Source organism: Pseudogymnoascus verrucosus, assembly GCF_001662655.1.
Source record: "Pseudogymnoascus verrucosus strain UAMH 10579 unplaced genomic scaffold scaffold_29, whole genome shotgun sequence".
Lineage (NCBI taxonomy): Eukaryota > Fungi > Ascomycota > Leotiomycetes > Thelebolales > Thelebolaceae > Pseudogymnoascus > Pseudogymnoascus verrucosus.
In genome coordinates, this window is record NW_017263680.1 from 55,881 (window position 1) to 75,892 (window position 20,012).

The 20,012-nt window shown below is 51.4% G+C and overlaps 10 protein-coding genes across 10 annotated transcripts in view; 7 read left to right on the top strand and 3 right to left on the bottom strand.

Annotated features, from left to right (window-relative positions):
• VE01_05881 (uncharacterized protein) overlaps positions 1–586 on the top strand; it is a gene marked incomplete at its 3' end in the record, with an annotated part of 2,587 nt that extends 2,001 nt beyond the window's left edge. The window contains exon 4 of the mRNA XM_018275339.2: positions 467–586. Within this exon, the coding sequence (XP_018129380.1) occupies positions 467–586 (120 nt within the window). The remainder of the gene's footprint in view (positions 1–466) is intronic.
• A 634-nt stretch (positions 587–1,220) lies between these two features.
• VE01_05882 (uncharacterized protein) lies at positions 1,221–3,067 on the top strand (the record flags this gene model as incomplete). The annotated part of the gene is made up of 2 exons (XM_018275340.2): positions 1,221–2,006; positions 2,080–3,067. Exons 1-2 carry the CDS (start codon positions 1,417–1,419, stop codon positions 3,065–3,067), a joined length of 1,578 nt encoding a protein of 525 aa, XP_018129377.1. The 5' UTR covers positions 1,221–1,416.
• Positions 3,068–3,818: 751 nt separating this feature from the next.
• Positions 3,819–7,275, top strand: VE01_05883 (uncharacterized protein). Its single transcript, XM_018275341.2, has 2 exons — positions 3,819–4,163; positions 4,241–7,275. Exons 1-2 carry the CDS (start codon positions 4,079–4,081, stop codon positions 7,051–7,053), a joined length of 2,898 nt encoding a protein of 965 aa, XP_018129378.1. The 5' UTR covers positions 3,819–4,078; the 3' UTR covers positions 7,054–7,275.
• A 63-nt stretch (positions 7,276–7,338) lies between these two features.
• On the bottom strand, positions 7,339–8,369 carry VE01_05884 (uncharacterized protein; the record flags this gene model as incomplete). Its single annotated transcript, XM_018275342.1, has 3 exons — positions 7,339–7,814; positions 7,883–8,017; positions 8,072–8,369. The coding sequence occupies 3 exons, from the start codon at positions 8,367–8,369 to the stop codon at positions 7,339–7,341; spliced, it is 909 nt and encodes a 302-aa protein (XP_018129388.1).
• A 1,381-nt stretch (positions 8,370–9,750) lies between these two features.
• On the top strand, positions 9,751–10,827 carry VE01_05885 (uncharacterized protein; the record flags this gene model as incomplete). The annotated part of the gene is made up of 2 exons (XM_018275343.2): positions 9,751–10,744; positions 10,796–10,827. The coding sequence occupies 2 exons, from the start codon at positions 9,751–9,753 to the stop codon at positions 10,813–10,815; spliced, it is 1,014 nt and encodes a 337-aa protein (XP_018129389.1). The 3' UTR covers positions 10,816–10,827.
• Positions 10,828–11,295: 468 nt separating this feature from the next.
• On the top strand, positions 11,296–12,950 carry VE01_05886 (uncharacterized protein). Its single transcript, XM_018275344.2, has one exon. The coding sequence runs from the start codon at positions 11,689–11,691 to the stop codon at positions 12,520–12,522; it is 834 nt and encodes a 277-aa protein (XP_018129381.1). The 5' UTR covers positions 11,296–11,688; the 3' UTR covers positions 12,523–12,950.
• A 566-nt stretch (positions 12,951–13,516) lies between these two features.
• Positions 13,517–14,948, top strand: VE01_05887 (uncharacterized protein). Its single transcript, XM_018275345.2, has 2 exons — positions 13,517–14,048; positions 14,096–14,948. Exons 1-2 carry the CDS (start codon positions 13,901–13,903, stop codon positions 14,755–14,757), a joined length of 810 nt encoding a protein of 269 aa, XP_018129382.1. The 5' UTR covers positions 13,517–13,900; the 3' UTR covers positions 14,758–14,948.
• An 865-nt stretch (positions 14,949–15,813) lies between these two features.
• VE01_05888 (uncharacterized protein) lies at positions 15,814–16,907 on the bottom strand. Its single transcript, XM_018275346.2, has one exon. The coding sequence runs from the start codon at positions 16,886–16,888 to the stop codon at positions 16,034–16,036; it is 855 nt and encodes a 284-aa protein (XP_018129413.1). The 5' UTR covers positions 16,889–16,907; the 3' UTR covers positions 15,814–16,033.
• Positions 16,908–17,483: 576 nt separating this feature from the next.
• On the top strand, positions 17,484–18,479 carry VE01_05889 (uncharacterized protein; the record flags this gene model as incomplete). The annotated part of the gene is made up of 2 exons (XM_018275347.1): positions 17,484–18,250; positions 18,311–18,479. The coding sequence occupies 2 exons, from the start codon at positions 17,484–17,486 to the stop codon at positions 18,477–18,479; spliced, it is 936 nt and encodes a 311-aa protein (XP_018129414.1).
• Positions 18,462–19,875, bottom strand: VMA3_2 (H(+)-transporting V0 sector ATPase subunit c). The gene is made up of 6 exons (XM_018275348.2): positions 19,742–19,875; positions 19,648–19,660; positions 19,444–19,573; positions 19,232–19,388; positions 18,939–19,042; positions 18,462–18,880 (listed from the first exon to the last, which is right to left on the bottom strand). The coding sequence occupies exons 1-6, from the start codon at positions 19,762–19,764 to the stop codon at positions 18,813–18,815; spliced, it is 495 nt and encodes a 164-aa protein (XP_018129343.1). The 5' UTR covers positions 19,765–19,875; the 3' UTR covers positions 18,462–18,812.
• Between the last annotated feature and the right edge of the window lie 137 nt (positions 19,876–20,012).

Consider the following 20,012-nt stretch of genomic DNA (forward strand, 5'->3'; position numbering starts at 1 on the left):
GGGGGGGGGGGGGGATGTGTGTATTTTTATATGCTTTTTTGATTTGATGACTTTTGGGTTGCGTGTTACAGCGGATTTTGTATATGTTTTTTTTTTGGATTTAGATGGGTAGAATTGGAATGGGGGATGGGGGGTACTATATATATATGGTGGCGGAAAAGCTCTACGAGGCACACTGGAAAGTAGATTTGGAGCGGTGGCTTGGTTTGGTCTGGGAGGGAAGGAGCCAAGAAGGGCTTTTTTTATTATTACCTCGGGTGAGAGGGGTACGGCGGGATGCGGGAAGGAGCGAGTTGGGGGCGTACAATGTAGGGACAGGGCGGGGGGTTGCAGTTGGGAAATGAGATCTTGAAAGGCATGTGATCAGTCGAAATACTTATGAGAGTTCGAAGACTTGTGACTTATACTGTTATTCTTATGTGAAGCTATTCGCACAGACTAAGCTAAGCTAACCTAACCTTTGAAGAAGGTAGCTTCGATCGGGGATGGTGGATGGTTACCCCAGATCTCGGATCAACCTTCCTCCCTCCCCGCCCCCGAACTTGCTCCAGTGCAGTGGCCGTCAGACGCTAATTCAGACCCCTAAACCTTATCCCGACCCATTTGCGGGGAACGCGCTGATGTGCCAGGGAGGTTCCCTCTTACTTCCCGGTTGAACAGAAGCAGAACATTCGATCAATCTTTGGCAAAAATGCCATTCTTGCAAGCCCAAAAAATCGTCAGGTAATTACTTTTCTACCGCAGTAATAACGGCCAACGACCTAACCTGCACACACCACCACTACACCTTGCTATACAGAACACAAAGATATATTAATTAACCTACTCAACTTACCCCACCCCCCCAATCCCCCATAGGCAAAACAAACACCCTGACAGCCCACGCGCCACGAATAAAGTTTAACCCACACCTTTTTCCACCAGTGACAGCTGTTGATCGAAGCTTAACACAAAGAAGAACCGCCTGCCACGCCCGCGCGCGCATCGCCAATCCCCTCGGTTCTCCACGGACTCGATTCGATACGACACGGTAGGGAGTGCCGGCCGGGCATCCGGGTGCGGGGGAATGGCAGGACTGGGATTGGGGATTCAGGCACGACGGATGCCCGGGGGGGGGGGGGTGCGACCTAAGATGCGCATTGTCTGGAAGGGGGTGTGTGGTGATCTATATTGGGGGGAGGGGGCAACAGACGAAATGGGGAAGTGCTGGGGATTAGCCTGTTTGTGTTTAATCAAGAAGAGGGAGCGGTTTTTTATGGGCTTTGGTTACCGAGGTGTGTGGAGAGGGAGAGGGTATATGTTGATGGATATCATATATACCCTCAACCTTTCTCACCTTCAAGGTTTGCCTCCTCTACATCACGCAGAAGTCCCCAGCAGCTCCCCTTAGCAGCAATCCTGTCAAGACAAGCAACCATGCGCTTCCTCGGCGCCTCCCTCGCCGTGCTGGCCTACGCCGGCCCAGCTCTGTCTCAGACAGCTATCACCGTCAACACCGCCACCCAACTCCAACAAATGGACGGCTTCGGCGTCTCGCAAGCCTTCAAGCGCGCCGCCGAATTCCAAGCCATGTCCTCGGGCCCGCGCAAACAAGGCCTCGACTACCTCTTCAGCACCACCACCGGCGCCGGCCTGACCATCATCCGCAACCGCATTGGTTCCGGCGGCGCAGGCGACAGCATCTTACCCACCAGCCCTGGCTCACCGGGGGGTACACCCAAGTACCAGTTCGATGGGAATGATGAGGGGCAGGTGTGGTTTTCGCAGCAGGCGATGGCGTATGGGGTTAGTACTATCTATGCGGATGCGTGGAGCGCGCCGGGGTTCATGAAGACGAATGGGAATGAGAATGGGGGAGGGTATTTGTGTGGGAGTTCCGGGCACGCGTGTTCGAGTGGGGATTGGAGACAGGCGTTTGCGAATATGTTGGTGCAGTATGTGAAGTACTATGCCGGTGTCGGGGTGCCGATTACGCATTTGGGGTTCTTGAATGAGCCGGACTATGTGTGAGTTCTTTCTCTTCCCCAAGGCCGTGGTTGGTTTGAAGAAAGAGAGGGCCAGGCTAATGTGACACCCAAGCCCAACATACTCCGGCATGCAATCCGACGGCACCAACGCCGCCTCCTTCATCCCCACCCTCTCCGCGGCCGTCAAAGCCGCCGGTCTCAGCGTCAAACTCACCTGCTGCGACGCCATGGGCTGGGAAAGCCAAAAAACCATGACCTCCCAACTCGTCTCCGCAGGAATGGAGCAATACCTCAGCGTGATTACCTCGCACGCTTACACCAGCGACCCCAACAGCGCCATGTCCACCACCCTCAAGAAATGGCAGACCGAGGCGTGCGATCTCAAATCCGCGTGGTCGGCGACGTGGTACTCGAATGGGGGTGCCGCGGAGGGACTTACCTGGGCGACGAAAATACATAATGGGGTTGTTAATGCGGGGTTGTCGGCGTATCTGTATTGGGAGGGCGTGGAGGTTAACCAGTTCCAGGCGTCGTCGTATTTGGTTGCGAGTGATGGATCGACTGTTACGCCGTCGGGGAGGCTGTGGGCTTTTGCGATGTGGTCACGCTTTGTGAGGCCGGGCGCGTACCGTGTGGCTACTACGGGGACGGTGTCGTCGGTGGGGATTGCGGCGTTTAAGAATACGGATGGGGGGGTGGCGGTGGTTATGACGAATACGGGTGGCTCGGCGCAGAGTGTCAAGATCTCGGTCTCGGGACTGGATGTTACGGCTGCTAAAGCGTATCTTACGGATAACAACCACTCCGTCGCCGAAACGGCATCGACCCTCTCTGGCGGCGCCTTGACGGTGTCGGTGCCTGCCCATGCGATGGTGTCAGTCGTGTTGACTGGTGGTGGCGGCGCGACGACTCCGCCGGCTAATACGGATGTGCCGACTAGCACGGTTGTTACGCCGCCGGTGACGACGACGCAGCCGCCGGCGACGGGGACGGTGGAGCATTGGGGACAGTGTGGGGGGAGTGGGTGGACGGGGGGGACGGTTTGTGTGAGTCCGTTTACGTGCCAGGTGTCGAATCAGTGGTATTCGCAGTGTCTGTGAGTGATTCAGGGTGAGAGGGTTAGGGAGAGCCTTGGGGGGAGAGGTTGGGGTGGTTCAGTTTGGAAATAGGGGCAGGGTGGTTTGGCAGCTCGATGAACCGCCAGTCTGGCTGCTCGTTCTTAGACAGTTGGGTCTGGTGGGGATTCAGATTTATGGTACATATATTCAAGAACGTACATATTCCGCACTTTTCGATTGGATAGCTTGAATGTCGTCTGATGTTGGGTCGTAGCTGTGGGGACGGGACGGGTCGTGATTGTGATTGTCATTTATGATCCGTAACACAGAGAATATATAGAGCGACACGGCAACGAGAATGAAGTATGGAAAGCCCAACTATTGCCGGAGATATTGGTTGCCATCACTATATAGCAAGAGAACTGTCGTGCCACAGCGTGCCACGTTGGCGAGATTATGTTGTGAGACACATGGCGACTGCAGGTAGAATATATGTAGAATATAAAGTTTACTTCGAATCCAACAATTCCTCAATGAATCTTCAGGAATTCAAATGGCTATATCAAAACTCCTTATTATAATAAATAATAAATAAGCCCATCGCCTTTCACGTGCGCGTTCTTCGTCTTCATATTATAATTGCCGTCGTTGTTTATGCTCATCCCTGATGTTCCAGCCCCTTTGTCGCCAACGCACGCACCGCCTTATCTTATCGCATTGCCTAGCCAACCACGTCGGACTCACAATTTGTAGAATCCACACGCACCCGCAAGGGTCTCTCAACACTCCAAACATAACACCAAACTCTAGCTCACTTTATATAATATCAACACAATCTCACAAAATTGCGCCCGTTCCTTCTTCCACCACCACCATCGTTCTCTCGTCACATACCTATATTCACGCATAGCTTTACATCTATACTCAGCTCTTGCATTGCTATCCACACGACTAGGACTTAAGATCGTCAATCCCCAGCGTCCAGACCACTATAACTTCATCCCGCCAAGATAAAAAGACCAGGCACCTCATTCTCAGCGCCCACCGCCCCAAATGTTCACCCGAGGCAGGTCGAAAGACCGCACCTCAAGGAAGGTGACTCCGCCATCAGCATCTTACATGTCGAACGATCAATTCGGTTTGAAACCCCCCACACCCCTCCTGCCCCTCCCCCGCGCATCCACACCCCGGAACCACTCTAACAGGGCCAAAAAGCAAACTACCTCGCCGAGCTTCGAGATAACCGCATCGCTCGCCCTGGAGGTGCCCGCCCTGGTCCTGCTCCATCCAACAACCGCATGAGCCTCGACCAAACCAATTTCAAGACATACTCCCCAGCCCCGGCCGCCCCCAGCCCAGTCAACGAAGCCCCAGCCCCTGGACGCGCCGAAAGCATAATCTCCCACCGCCGCGCCCGCTCTTCCATGTCTACATCCTCACGCACCGGCCGCGCCCTCGTCCAGCCCCCCGCACCAGCGGGACCACCTCTTAGCGCCAACGTTGTCGTTCCCAGCGCGACATATATGGTGCGCGGCCAGCGCTGGATGGAGCGCGAGGAGATGACGTCTCTCCGCGATGCGCTCGAAGATATGGATACCAACGAGGAACTCGAGGCCGAAATCAAACTACATGCAGCCGCGCAACAGGAAGCCTCGGACCTAGTATGGAAACACCAGAACCCCCAGCCTACCCCTGAACCGGACGCACCCTACAGGTACCGCGATCACATGCGCAAGAACAGCTACCAGCATGCGCGCGCGCAGAGCGTCGGACCGTATACTGGCCCTGATGCGGTTCCGGTCCTTGGATTCCCGACGAGATCTTTCTCGAACAGTTCGAACGTTAGCACGCAACGCGACCGCGTTTCCAGCGGCTCCTCCACAGGTTCGGACGCCCACCCGGCCCAGCGACCCGGCCAACGTGTTTCCTTTGACGAGCCTCGCGGTCGCGACCCCGTATCACGCAAGGGCGCCAAATCCTACGGCTCACTCGCACATACCATTGGACACGCCCCATCACGCCGCCGGAGCAGCGGGAAACGCAATATCAGCGGCGAATTCCGGTCCTCCTTCACTACGGACCAAATCTGGGAGGAGCCAGGCGCGAGTGATGACGAGGCAGCCAAGGCGGCTGCGATGAAGGGGTCGGCGGATGCGCCGGCGCCGCTGAGGGTTAAGCCTAGGAATCCGCTGAATAGAGTGCAGTTCGAGGCTGATCCCGCGGCGCCGCGCGCGGCGAGCACGCCACCCCTGGAGCTCAAGCCCAGAGAGCGGTTCGAGATCTACAAGAACCCTCCCTCGCAGAGCCGAAATGCTGGGTACACCGCCAACCCCGCGCCCGCCACCGCACCGGCAGATACCACCCCAGCGGACGCCCTCCAACCCCCCGCCGCATCTTCCCCCACCAAAGACGGCCGCGAGATCCGCAGCGACGACATCCGCACCGCGACGACCAAGTCCCTGCGTGACCGCAGCCCGCTGCTCCCCACGCCCAGCGCCGTCTCCGACGCGCCCGGGCGGCCCATCGTAAGCTTTGACCAGACGTGGACGCCGCCTTCGGCGGCGGCGAAGATCAAGACTGAGGCTGATGTGACGCCAGCTGCAGACTATCGACGACCAAGGGTCGAATCGAAATTCGAGGCCACGAGACCCGTCCGCAAAATCGGGGGGCCGAGAGAAGCGGCAGGGAGGGCTTATGGGGGCGATAAGGAAGTTGTCGGGACCGTTGGGCGGGGTCGTGGGGGGGTTGAGGCATTCGTCGAGGTAAAGGGGGGAAGGGTGGAGGAGGAGAGGGGAGAAGTGAGGGGAGGAAATAAGGGTGGAGTAAGGGGAGGAGTTAGGGGTGCGAGAGAGCCATTGGTAAGTACGCAGAGTAGTCCTGATGTTATGGTTCGAGCGGCACCTTCGGCTTCAGTGCCTGCGCCGCCTACGATTTCGGTCGAGGAGGCGCCGACTATCTCGATTAGTTCCGCGCCCTCGATTTCCGTCTCCGAACCACCATCTATTTCCGTTTCTAGCTCACCAGCCATCTCCGTCTCGGCGCCGCCAGCAATTGCAGTTTCTGCACCACCACCGCCATCGATTTCCGTTTCTGCACCACCAGCAATCTCTATCTCAGAGCCGCCAGCAATTTCCGTCTCCCGCCCGCCAGCCATCTCGGTCAATTCAGCACCAACGATTTCCGTCTCCACACCACAAGTTCCCTCTATCGTGGAGCCTTCTACCTCATCTCGCCCTGCTGCCCGCGCCCTTCCCGACCCCAAAGTCCTGGCGCGCAACAAAGACCCCTTCGCGCGTCCTAATCGCATCTCCACAAGCCACTGGTCTCCCGCCCCCGCTCCCGCCGGTGCCCGCGCAACCGCAACCTGCCATTACTGCCGGCACCCAATTGCCGGGCGCGTGATAGCGCTAGCTGGCCATGCCGAGCGCTGGCATCCGGGTTGCTTCTCCTGCCACTGCTGCCGCACGCAGCTCGCTGATTTCGAGATCAAGCCCGAGCCCGAGGCGGAACGTGCCGCTAGGTTGGATCGGATTGCAAGGCGGCAAGGCGGAGAGGTAGTAGAAGGCGACGATGAAGGTGGCGCAAGGGCACAGGATGATGGCGATGAGAGGTTAAGGTTCTACTGCCATCTCGACTGGCACGAGCTATTTGCACCAAGGTGCCGCCACTGCAAGACCCCTATCGTTGGATCGCATGTCGTAGCGATGGGCGCACACTTCCACACCGAACACTTCTTCTGCGCGGAGTGCGGAGATCCTTTCCCACCTGGCAGTGCGCATGTGGAGTTAGAAGGGTATGCATGGTGCACAGAGTGCGTGGCTGTGCGAACGGAGCGGCGCGCGCCGAAATGCGGGTTGTGCAAGAAACCGGTTGTGGGACGCGTGGTGGGTGCGTTGGGGAGGGAGTTCCATGAGGATTGCTTTCGGTGTGGGGAGTGTGGGGGGGGGTTTGGGGATGGGGAGATCTTTTTGAGGGGGGATGTGGGGGTGGCGTGTCGGGGGTGTATGGAGAGGGGGTTGAAAGCTTGAGAGGCGGAGGGTAATCACTCTTTATATGTCTCGTTTGTGGTAATACGTCGGTCTTTATGATATTTTCTTTGGTTCGCATGGGTGGGAGCGTGGCGCGTTTTGCGTCTGGACACAGTCATTTTATTTGGATGGGGGAAAAGCATAGGGGTTGGAGCGATGATTGTGGGGGTGGCGAGCGAGACTGTTGTTATGGTCTCGGATAGAGCTTAATTGAGGAGATGATGAAATAAGATGATGTTGATGATTTAGATGCTCAATATTACGTGTGTGATGTTAACTCCCCAGTCAAGGAATCTCCTCATAAACCACATCCTCCGCCCCCAGAGGCACCAGGAAATCCGGTGGCACTTCCTCGGGCAATTGCCTCTTCTCCGCCCACTTCCTCACGGCGTCATAATTTCGACACTTATGCTCGGTATTGAAATCAACAAACGCACTCGGATCCTCGCGAAATGTCCATACTTGTCCCAGCACGCCCACATCAACCGCACACATGAGCTGCTGGCGCAGGATGTCGAGGCAGTGCGTAACGTGAAAGCGGACGACGTGGTCAGCATTAGAGAAGGCACCCTGCCCAAGGGCGTGGTAGTAGTCGTAATTGTAGTAGAGAGCCTGGCGTAGTAGGTTCAGGCAGTGTAGATGGTGTAGGCCTTCGACGTTGGCGGGATAGCCGCCACCGTACTGGGGGGAGATATGGACGTGGGTTTTGGGAGTAAGGCCGGAGCGAGGACCGTCGGAGGGGGAGACGACAAATGCGCGGTCTGGAGGAGTCAGTGAAGTTTTGGAGAGGGGTATGAGAGAAAAGGGAGACGGATTGGGAGGGACATACAATCGGTTCCTAGGGAGCCCCAGGCTGCATCTACTTCTGGCCCGGCTGGTTGGCGGAAGGCATTAAGCTTCATGAAGGAGCCATTGAAGCGTTGGAGGTTGTAATGGAGACCAATCCTTTCTTTTACTAAAGGTGCTAAAGATTGATTAGCTCGAGGTATGGGTGGACAGGACTTTCATTATGACATACAGTAATGAGAGACATGGCCTCCGCAGAAGCTATCGGCGTCGAAAAGTCTATGGCTGCCAATCCAGATGCCGGCCAGGAATATGATGACAGAGTAGAGAAGGAATAAGGAACTGATGCCGTAATGCCAGAGGGGTCGTTTTGGTTTCTTCGTGTAATCATCAGTGCTTGACTGTGAGAGGAGGGTCTCACAGTCGTCATTCTGGGGGATTTTGTTGAAACGAGCTTCCTGATTAGGAGTATGATCAAACATCTTCTTTAAACCGTTGGAATTCTTGAGTATGAAGATGCTTAATGGCATTTTGAATTATAGAGGCGTGTGGATCTCAGAGACTACAGAGACAAGCTCGCAATTTCAAGAGCCGAAAGGATCTTTTCCCGTCGTCAAGCTCGGATGATTGACTGGCATGTACTAAACATGGTAGATAAAGATGGTCATAAGAGTCGAGAGCAACGTCGCAGTGAGGATCCTGCAATAAGTTTATACATGTCGCCTTGAAATGCAGTGACGATATACCGCATGTGACTGCATATCTTAGGAATGGTCTATACAAATCATGAAAAAGAATGGAGCACAAGAGCTGTATTTGTGTATATTCCTGTGTCTCAACTGCTGTATACTCATAATCACATTGCAGTGTACGAAGTTTGTCCCTCTGCATTCTTGTATGTTTATTTGTAAATAGATATAAATACTTATGCCGCCGAAAAGTTCAAATATGGAACGGGTACAGCGGCCAATGTTTGCAGCAACTACTGTTAAAACGAGGCCTGTCAAATTATCTAAGAGTATTTTTTTTAATACCTACTAATAAATTGCACCCAAGAGTGATAGTCTATCGGTTTGGCAATTTTCGGTTGCGTACAGTCTCCCTTCAGGTTTTCGGGCGACACGAGGGCCATAAGGACCGATATTGCATGATGGGCCAAATGACTGGCACTATAATGGCGCAGTTTCATTGTAAGACTACTCCCGCAGATACGAAAGATTTATAGCTCGCCTTGCATTCAACCTCCTACCATTTATGTTTCACAACAGGAGAAACTCTTCGATGAAAATTTTCCACATCTACTGTCAGGTCATGTGTGACAAATATACATGTGCATATTTGCACACTGTACGACATGCCCTATGACGTTGGAACAGGGTAAGTGAAGCTCCCCTATAACTCTACTGAGCTTTGGCTCTCGTATTGTTGTCGCTATCAATTTTCTCGGGTCTCACGTAAGGAATGGCTGACAATGCCGATATGATCTCGTGGATGATAAGTATGATAAGGAGGGTGAACGGCTCCATACATATGCAGGCATCCCTTCGGCAGCTTCATTCACCGACGTAGTGGCCTCGGATAGACGTAGGATGCCTCATTCTCGTGTTGGCTGCGGCTTTCCTGAGCCAGTCGTCATGTTGCATCACAGGCAATAGCCCAGCTATCACGATGGTCTCACCCATACATGACATAATGGAAGGAAGAAAGCCCGGTGTTGCAAAATTAGAAGCCATCTGTCGAGCTCATCTGGTGACAGTCTTGGTGTTCACCGAGGTACTTACTTTCATACACCCTCTGAGGCTAGAATTATTGCTTATATCTATCTGGTTGAGCCCACCTCTTTATACTCAAAGAATCTGTAGTATTTGCCTCCAAACCATCCGCCGAGAATTAGTCCCAAATATTTTTATCATGAAGTTCCATATAAATGTGGTTGCCCTGGTGGCATTGATCTCCTCATGGGTCGTCGTCGCGTTTCCCACTGAAGCTAGGAACGAGGATATTGCTATTGCGGATTCTGCAACCCCAGAAACAACACAGGAGACTCCTGTCCAGACTGACAACGCTGACGAGGACGAGGATGAGGATGAGGACGAAATAGCCGCTGTTTCTAGTTACAAGTACTACGGAAAATACGCCAACTATGGCACATACCACTATAACAAATATGCAACCTACCGCAGGTATAGGCGTGACGCGACGCCGGAACCGGAAACTTCACAGGGGACTCCTGTCGAGGCTGACAACGCCGACGAGGACGAGGATGAGGACGAAATAGCCGCTGTTTCTAGTTACAAGGACTACGGAAAATACGCCAACTATGGCAAATATCCTCCCCCGGGATATGACCAGTACGGAACATACGTAAAATACCCGTCGAAGCGCAGTAGTTTTAGATCTACAAAGTACGGTTCATACGATGACTACGACCCACCCAACAATGGTAAATATACGGATTATCACTCCTATAAACCTGACGGCCTTCCAGAACAGGGCAATGATGGCGGCAAGAGCAATAAGTATGGCTCGTATAATGGCTACGCACGGCCGAATTATGGCAATTACACACACTATCCAAATTCCAGACGCGACAAAGTGGCAGACACAACTATTGACTTTGCCAAATACACCAAGTATGGTAAGCCGCCCGGAGGCTACGATAAATACCCTGGCTATGTCAACTATGAGCGTTATAAAGAGAGTGTTGCCAACACCGCTGATGACACTCCTCCAACACGGTGGAATTATAGACGAGATCTTGCTCCTCAGGGAGAGAGTTCTGCCGATGCTGCTGGTACCGTTGTTTCAGGAGTGTTGTCTTATGGAACTATTGGTCCGTTCGGAGTAAAAAGGCGTGAGATGGCCCCGGAGAGTGACACACAGGATAGAAAATATGCAAAATATGGTTTGTCTGCTCCGCAAATGCGATCGGATAATAGCTAATTCGCACTGATAGGGGGCAAAATATTGCCATAAATCTCAGTAAAGAGTAAAGAGCCTTGGCCGGGATGTCTGTAAGAAGACGATGGTGCTTTTTGAGACATATCGCAGGGCATTTGGGGCAGATCGCAGGCTTGGTTTCTTAAAAGCCGGTAGTCCACGGCTTTTAATTTTAAAATTCTCCGAATCAATGGTACCTTTTCTACGCATATGCATAGACTCATCGTGTTATAAGAAATTGAATACCTACTTTAAAAATTAGGAAATAGCTCGTTGGACCTAGATCGTGAGACCTGGCTGATGGATAATTATTAATGACTAAATAATAGAAAAAAAGTGATAAATATAGATAACAGCAACACGTAACAAAAATGCCACCGAAAGCACCATTATTCGATACATGAGAGAAATAAAAATCCGGTGACTCTTAAAGCATGTTTGTAAATTCTCCACGAAAATAATGTATTAATAGTAGGTCGTGTGCTGTCGAAATGTTTGAAGCTCACTGCACGTCCACTGGTCTTGGCGCAGTTGAGAGGATTTCTGGCGAGACCAGATTGGTTGCCATGGTAGCCAACATAACGTTGGGTAACAGCTGGGACGAAGCCCATGATTGCCAGACTCAAGAACTTCTACTACAAAACTCCGACCCTAAGGATTTTACACCTGAAATATAATTAAGGCTATTTTACTCTGATTGCTTTGCGTTACTATCGCGAAGTTCCAAGCTACCAGATTCCATATCTACCCCGCCACTTGTGTAAACAAACCGGACATACTGATCAGGGAGCAGCGTTGTACCCACACAGCTACAAGTCAAGCCGACCGAGATCCCTACGAACTTAAATCAAATACAATTTGACAAAAATATCGAAACAAACACACATCAACTCCATAGGCGGCGCCGTCATGCGTTTGCGAACGCTAGTACCCGCACTCTCGGCACTCCTCCTCGCCCCTCCCTCAACGACCGCCTCTCATCTCCGTGCCTCCCCCTTCTCCGCCGCATACCTATCCACCAGCACTTTCGACTCCCTCATAAAGCGCCAAAGCTGTCCCGCAGACTACAACTCCTGCGCCAGCCTCTCCGCCCCCAATTCTGCCTCGAACTGCTGCGCCGCCTCATCCCTCTGCGCCCTCGACAATGCTGGCAACATAGCCTGCTGCCCCCTCGGCTCCTACTGCACCGGCATAATCTCCATCGCGCCCTCTCCAACCACATCACATACAGGGCCTATAACCTCCGCCCCGACAGAAACGCAAACCGCCGCCCCAGCAACGGGCTACGTCCCAAACACATTCTATCCGTTTCCGATCATCTTCGCCTCCGGAACAAACTTTGGTGATAAGGCGCAATGCGAGGCGGCTTATGAGTCGTGTGCGGGATACTATCAGCAGTGCACGCAGCGGCTTGAGGGTGGGGGCGGAGGATTTGGTGTCACAGTTGCGGGACCAGGAGGTGGGATAACGGTTGCGGGAGGGGCAGGCGTGAGTGTGGGGATTGAGAGTGCGACAAAGATCTGTTCATCGCTGAGTGGGGAGGCGTGTCCGGGGACTGCGGCAACGTGTACGGCTGCTGGGGATGGCACGGATAATGGGGCGGGGGTGGCTACGACAACGCCCAGCCAAACGGGGTTTGTTGTTGGTGATCCGGGGGCTGGTGCGGCTCCTGGAATAGAAGTTGGGAGGTGGGGGTTGGGGATGGTGGTTATCGTGGGGTTGGTTACTGGTTGGGGGATCTGATTAAGGATACTTTTGGTTGTTGAGGGCGATTGTTATACGCAGAAACGAAACGGATGATTTGAGCGCGGGATATACGACGATGTGGACATGTATCATGATCGAATTTTTGCAGCTACGGCGTTCCGAGTTTCATTAGCGGGTTGGATTTACAGCGCTGTTTGTCTGGAACAGAAGACCAGACGGGCTGGGCCTGAAGCATCAGAATTATGTGTCTATTGGAAGGACCTACATGAGCGAGGAAATGGGTATGTACTGGATCGATGTTATCATCTCCACGGAATATCATAAAGCGATCTTGGCTTAATTGATATAAGTATGGTTTGTAAACTATGTCTTGGCATTCAATCACTTGGAGATGCAGAACCTGTGTGAGAGCGAACGTCGAATTGCGTATATAGAAAACCTTCTGTTCTGTAATGATATTTAATGTAACGACAGAGCGTCTTTCAGGCTATTTTGCTTCTGCTCCTGTCTTGTTACAACCCCCAATCTCTCTTCCTTTCTCCTGGCAGAACACTTCGCTACAGCCACCATAGCTCCTGAGAGAATTCCTTAACCATATGACAACACTTAACAGCACTTCTAGATATTTATTAACGTAGATGTGTTGATGGAAATTTGACGTCAAATTGTAATTTTTAAGCCGAGTGCCAATGAGGGGCAATTTCGCTTGAGTACAAAAATTCGTTCCCTATAATGATATGAGAGAGACGGGAGAGTGATGAGAGAGATATGAGAGAGACAAGAGAAAGACAAGGGAGAAATGAGAGTTGAGATGGCGAGAGAGAGAAGTGCCGAGCAAATCATGTTTAAACATCTAAAGAACACGGCATTACCCGAAGGGTACGTATGAGTTGTGATAGCATAAAACATGAAACATAACCGACTATGCGTAAACATCTAAAGAAAACGGCATTACCCGAAGGGCATTATAACCCCACATCTACTAATCTTTTCTAGAATTGGGGAGCAAGTATTACGCAGCTTCATGTGACTTAATTCTGTAACCAACAAGAGAGCCACGTCACCTAAACCTTCTCAATAATGAGAAACAACACATGCAGTCGAGTTTTCGTGACTATATTCCTGCCTCTCGTTGAGAAAGTAGAAAAAGCTTCGCCTTAATGCTTACGTCTTTAGAAACGACGACGGGGTCTACAATATCCACGCCTAGCAAGGAGTCAAAAGCTTCCCTTCTTAGCTAATTTAGCATGACCTTGAGAAGTATTAAAGCAAAGGAAATCTCTCCTCAAATGCTTTCTTTTCACCCTCGTTATCTAACATCATCTTCACAGTTATTCACTTAGCTTCAAACGTTACTTTACATTCCTCCTTCCTAAATTATTTCCAAGAACCCACTACCACAACCACCTTCAAAATGCATTGTTCATTCTCTACCACTGTCATTGCTGCTTTCAGCATGCTCTCTGTTGTCTGCGCTGGTCCTATTGCTTCTCGCAAAGTTTGCGGTGCTGCTCCTGTTGGAACAGTGGCTCAGACCCCTCTCTTGCAGCCAACTGGAATCAGTGAGCCCTATTCTTTCTCAATCCCTTGACACTTCTAACATTAACAGCCACTGCATCCGCCTGCGCTACTCAGTGCAAAGGCAACACAGCATGTCTCTCATTCCTCTTCGGACTTGTCGATGGCGTAGACAAATGCATACTCTACTCCGTTCCAGCATCCTCGCTCCCTCCTCAAACCAACCTCGTTGCCTATGATATCGCCTGTACCTCCATTCCTTCTGTTGTCCCAACAGCTGCCAACCCAGGCGGACTTCGCACCCGACAAACTCAAGGGACCCATGCCAACCCCTTGAATGCAGCCCCAGCAGGCGCACCAGCACCCATTGACACTCCTAAGGTCAACAATTTGGCCGCCTGCCTTGCATCCTGCAAGGGCAACCCATCCTGCATCGCCTATACCTTCAAGTCTGGTGTCTGTAAGCTTTTCGGCCCCACAAAGGCCAAGCGTGCCGAGGGCGTTGCAACTGGTGCTGGAAAGGCAGGTGCTGGAAAAGCAGCTCAGGATCATGCTTCTAGCTCAGATGGCGCTGTCCTACAAACACCAGTTGCGACCCACGAGGCTCCGCTTAACGCTATCCCAGCAGGCGCACCAGCACCCATTGACACTCCTAAGGTCAACGATTTGGCCGCCTGCCTTGCATCCTGCAAGGGCAACCCATCCTGCATCGCCTATACCTTCGAGTCTGGTGCCTGCAAGCTCTTTAACTAGGCCATCTATTAGAGCTTCTTTGAACCAAGTGAGGCTTGGGTAGTCAAGGTTATGTTGTGGGCAGATGTGTTTGCATGTTGATTTAAATTTTGGCGTTTCTTTTCTCTTCTGTTTGCAAAATGTCTGTCCCTACAATCTCTGTATCATTCATAGAAAATCTCCGACATTGGTCGGGGGATCAATAAAAGCTGTACTATTTTGATCGTCTCTTGTCTTTAGAACTCTCAGACCTCTATGCATCTGTGGGCTGCTAGTCCTGATATACTCTCGTCTAATATGAGCAACGTATAGAAACACCAAAAACAGAACGAATGTATAAGCATATACCAACAAGGTATATAAGCGTAGGGAATTATATAGTGCGGATGTTGCTTTTATTATCTATTAGAAGGTAGAGTACTGGCGAGTATAATGGGGGATGAAGGCGTAAATGAGCCAAGAGAGGATAAAAGCGCGCGCGAGGGAAAAGGGATTTACAGAATTACCTCAATCGGTTCCTGCCTTATAAAGGCTCCCACGGAGATATACCTCACCTCTCACCATCGTACCTCTCACCGTCGTACCTCTCACCGTCGTACCTCTCACTGCCGTCCCCATGTGACTCTCCCTCCTCCCCCTCTCCATCCACACCCTCCATCACAGTAAGTTAGCGGCACAGCAACAATCCGGATCAACAACAACACCCCTACGTTACCAAATGCCGCCGCGCCAAGGAACAGCCACACCACAATGCTGCAGCCTCCTCCTCCACTGTCACCCATGGAGCCCACCCACCCATGTACTGTACAGTACCATGCAGGCTGATACATAACCGCGCCAGGGATGGCCATCTAGCACTGGTTCTTGGACGGGGTGGGATGTTTCGATCTTTCCGTGTACCCCTAATGAAAGGGAGCTTCGTGTTTAGGCTGTGTTTCTGGTGTTTCTGGTGTTTCTGGTGTTTCTGATGGTGATGGGTGGTGATGGGTGGTGATGGGTGGGGACAGGTTGGGGTGTTGTAGGTGTTTCTTGATGTGTTTCTTTTGTGGCGGGGATGAAGGATCTGTGGGTACGGTACGGACTAGGTGGGATGGGGATGGGGATGGGACTGACTGACTAACAGCACCCACAGCTGTTAGTAGTGTGTTTGTATGGTAGGTATGGCAGGTACGGGAGGGACAGAGTGTAGGACTGCAAACAGTAACAACCCCACACGTCTGCCTGCATCGTATAAGTAACCCTAAAATAATTCCCACACATCAAATGATTTCTTTTTAAATCTACCTTCGAGAGCTGTTCATACAGGATATGATATATCACTAGTCTCACGATCGTGAATACTCATCCAATTCGGGCGTCGCATGCTCAGTTCCCTAACCCACTCCGACTTCTCTTCAATCCTTAAGCATTCTGGCTGTATGAGGTCCACCACCAGATCCTTATCCTCTAGATCAGGCATTTGCTCCCAGCGGTTCATGGCCTTCAAGATATCCCCACGGTTCCGCATCAACCAAGGATGCACGGTCGTGACATATTCATGAACGGTGACAAAGCCTGGTCCAGACGGAGATGCCGTTACTAGCACGCCGCCCTCCTTGCCTCTTGGTCGGTCGGTGCCGCAGCATTTCAGTAAATGCGGTGGATCTCTATCATTCTCAGGATCATAGTCGGGCAAAGTGCCATACTTGAGAATGTCGCTCTCCGTGTATGAGTCAGGATCGGAATGGTTTTCGTGAAATTCTAACCAGTCCGACTCCCAAATGTTCAAGTCATTGACATTTACTATGATTTCTGACACGGGCGGGTGTGTCGCTGGCGACTTCGAGACGACGTGCCATGGTGTATTTGAACCTCCGCCGACCGATTGCTGGAAATACGGTTCCAGGACGTCAATGTTGTAGGCAGCGGCCATGACGGAAAGAGATGTCTCTAGGGAACCACTATCAAAAGACCAAACGATGCGGACGGCAGCGAGAGTAGGATAAGGCTTGATACTGCGGCTGCGGAGTTCTGAAAATGTTGGATACGTCTCCCGTTCTAGTTGAGAGTCCGAGTCCGAGTCCGCGTCAGATTCAAATTCAGCTTGTCGGTGGAGAATGAGTCGAGGCCTTGGCGCATTGCCAGTGCCGGGAGTGGCGTCAGATGTTAACATTATAGGTAATTATCTGAACTTTGAAAGGAGATGATTACGGACGCAGTGGGGAGATGACAGCTTTTATGAAACTTAGTCAGCTAACTTCCCTGTATTTACCCGCCAAGTCGTTAGCCCGTGCAGGCATCTCAATTGCGTGAAGGTCAAGACCCTGTGGGGCCAAATAAGTCGCAGAGTAGTGATCTGCTTGACCTTATGGCGTTGTATTTTTGGCATGTTAATTGTGCCTATCGTTTCCTCCTCCGAGCGTGCACACGAGTTGCGGTTGGTGGGCCCACGATGCGCCGTGTTGTGACACGCAGATGTGAGAATACTTACAATTCAGCCATCTTTTTGATTAATTCTTAAAATTGAGGGTGGTTTCTACTTTATTTGTCTTATTATCCAGAGCACAAAACGGGGCGTGCCATTCTAAGCCGGGTAAAAATGTATAGCTATGTGATATGTTATTGTCAAAATAAAGAAAGGGAGGGTGCAATTTTCTCATTTCCATCTCCGCAGTCCAAACCTATAAGAAGAAGAGGAAGCCACCTCTCTTAATAGCCCACAAGTTCTTCTCCCAATCTTTATCAAGTTTTCAGTCGAAATAGCAACTATGAAAGCCAACTTCCTATTCTGCTGCTCCCTCTTGGGAGCAGCCCTTGCGGTAACATGCCCTGGCGATACTGGAGTCAACGGCTATGCTAGTGTCGAAGGTGGAACAACTGGCGGAGGAACTGTCACGGCTATAACCGTTACCACCTTGGCCGACTTAAAGGCTAATGCCGGAGCCTCTGGCAGTCGTGTTATCATCGTCAAAGGCACAATCGATACTGGCTCCGCTATCAATGTTGCGAGTGACAAGACCATCAGAGGCTACGACACTTGCGCCACTATTATCGGAGGGTTCTCCATGAACGGAGTCTCAAACATTATCTTCCAGAACCTCAACATCAAGGGCGGGGATGCTGTCGATACGATCGCAAGCAGAAATTCACACCATGTCTGGTATGATCATCTGAGCCTCTCGGATGCTTCTGATGGCCTTCTCGATGTCACTAAAGCATCTGATTACCAGACTGTATCCTGGTGCAAATTCTTTTATACCGATACTACAAACGACCACAGGCTTGCGAGTCTCGTCAGCGCAGGAGGCGGCACTCAACCCGACGACGAGGGCAAGTTGCATTTGACTTACCACCACAACTGGTGGTCGTCAAATGTTGATCAGCGCAGGCCACGGGTCATGTACGGCGATGCTCATATCTACAATAACCAGTACCGCGCGGGAGGTAATTCCTGCTGTATTGGCTTTGGGTCCTACGCGTCGGTCCTTATCGAGAATAACTACTTCCAAGAAGTTAAAAGCCCCCACGAGTTCATGTAAGATGTGTACGCATGGGCCGATGCCACGGGAAATCTCTACGATGACACAACCGGTAGCAAGGACAATGTCTACTTTGGAAGCACAAATGCCGAGGGACAGGAGGACTTCACCGCAGGCCCCTTTACGCCACCATACTCCTACAAGCTAGATGATGCTTCTGCCACTTGTCCAGGGTTGCGCGGGGCCTCGCTAGATAATGATATCTGTGTTAGGGTAGGAAAGTAGCAGCAGTTCAATGTGTTTGATGTCATATGACCAACTTTTGATACTGTTACCTGGTGACTGTACTATCATGAGCATCTAAAATGCGGAAGTTCAACTGAACAGATCGAGGAAAATGTAATATAGTACAAGTGGAGCATAATAATCGGGAGATAAGCCATATATGAGAATTCCATAAACTCCAAACCGGAATCATGTATATACAGTACAAGGTATGCTCAGAAGCAGCCACTCAATCCCCCCAATCCGCTATCTCACATCGCCGCAATGATCCACATTGCTGCCTCCATAGATGTGCCAAGACCGAAACCTACTGTCCCTAGATTATTCCTCGACTCAGCACTCCCCAACATTTATTTTGCTCTGGGTGACCAGCATCAACGCGACAATCATCCCGTAAAGACCTAGATACGATATTAGAACTTAATGGCCTCATCTATTGCTGTCTCCGAGAAAGCTTACCGAGTACTTCTGCGAAGATGAGAATGAGGATCATGGCCACGAATAATTTCGGCTGCTGGGCGACACCGCGAACGCCACCATCGCCAATGATGCCGATCGCGAAGCTGAGATATCGTTAGCTGTATTTCACCCATAGCCTTTGCTTCCCATCCCATATTATCAATATCGACCGATGTCTTTGGCTATTGACACACACATATTTTCCGGCCCAGTTTTTCCATCCTCCTTTCTATCATCTCTCAAAACTCGGCCTCACATGTCGCGTTTTTCCAGGAAAGGAATTTATCACATACCCAGCCGCAAGACCACACAACCCAACACTTATCCCAGCTCCCAACTGCAAAAAGGCGCTGTATATAGGTAACCGCTCCTTCAAGTCTCCCGATATAATAACCGCGACCACGAGCCCGTAAATCGAAAGGATACCCGCGAGAATCGGAGGCATGAGGTCTGTAATAGCACGCCATTAGCAATATCCAGAAAGCCGAATGCAAGAGCAACGTACTCCGAACAATCAGATCAGGGCGCAAGATACTGGAGGCCATGATCCCAATGCTGGATTTAGCCATGCCGTAGGAGGCGCCGAAACAGGTGAAGACGATGGCGGCTGCGCAGCCCATGGCGCCGAAGAATGACTGAGGAGAAGGTTAGCATTATGGATGCTTCCGGGGGTTGTGGTTGCGGCATTGAGGTTGGAGAGAGCTCGTACGGCATAGCTGGGACTGGGGAGCTGTTAGCAGGGGCGCCTGGTGCGGATCGAGCATGGTTTGAACCCATGTAATTCAAGTGCGGGGAAGGCTAACCAGCGATCGTGATCGTAATCCATGGTGGGCAGGTCGTCAGCGAAATCAATTTTTCAAAGGATCGAATGTTGACACAGGAAGTGGTAAAGGATGTTAACACAAGATGCAAGAATTATCTGTGGTTGAAATGCATGGTGCCTCGTACAGCCGGATTGGCGCTGAGGCTGGGCCAAGACGGGCAACGACACATACGTATTACCCGCTCCTCAATTAGGCAACCATAAAATGTACCATAATCGCATTTAAAACATAACGTTACGTGGATTTCGCA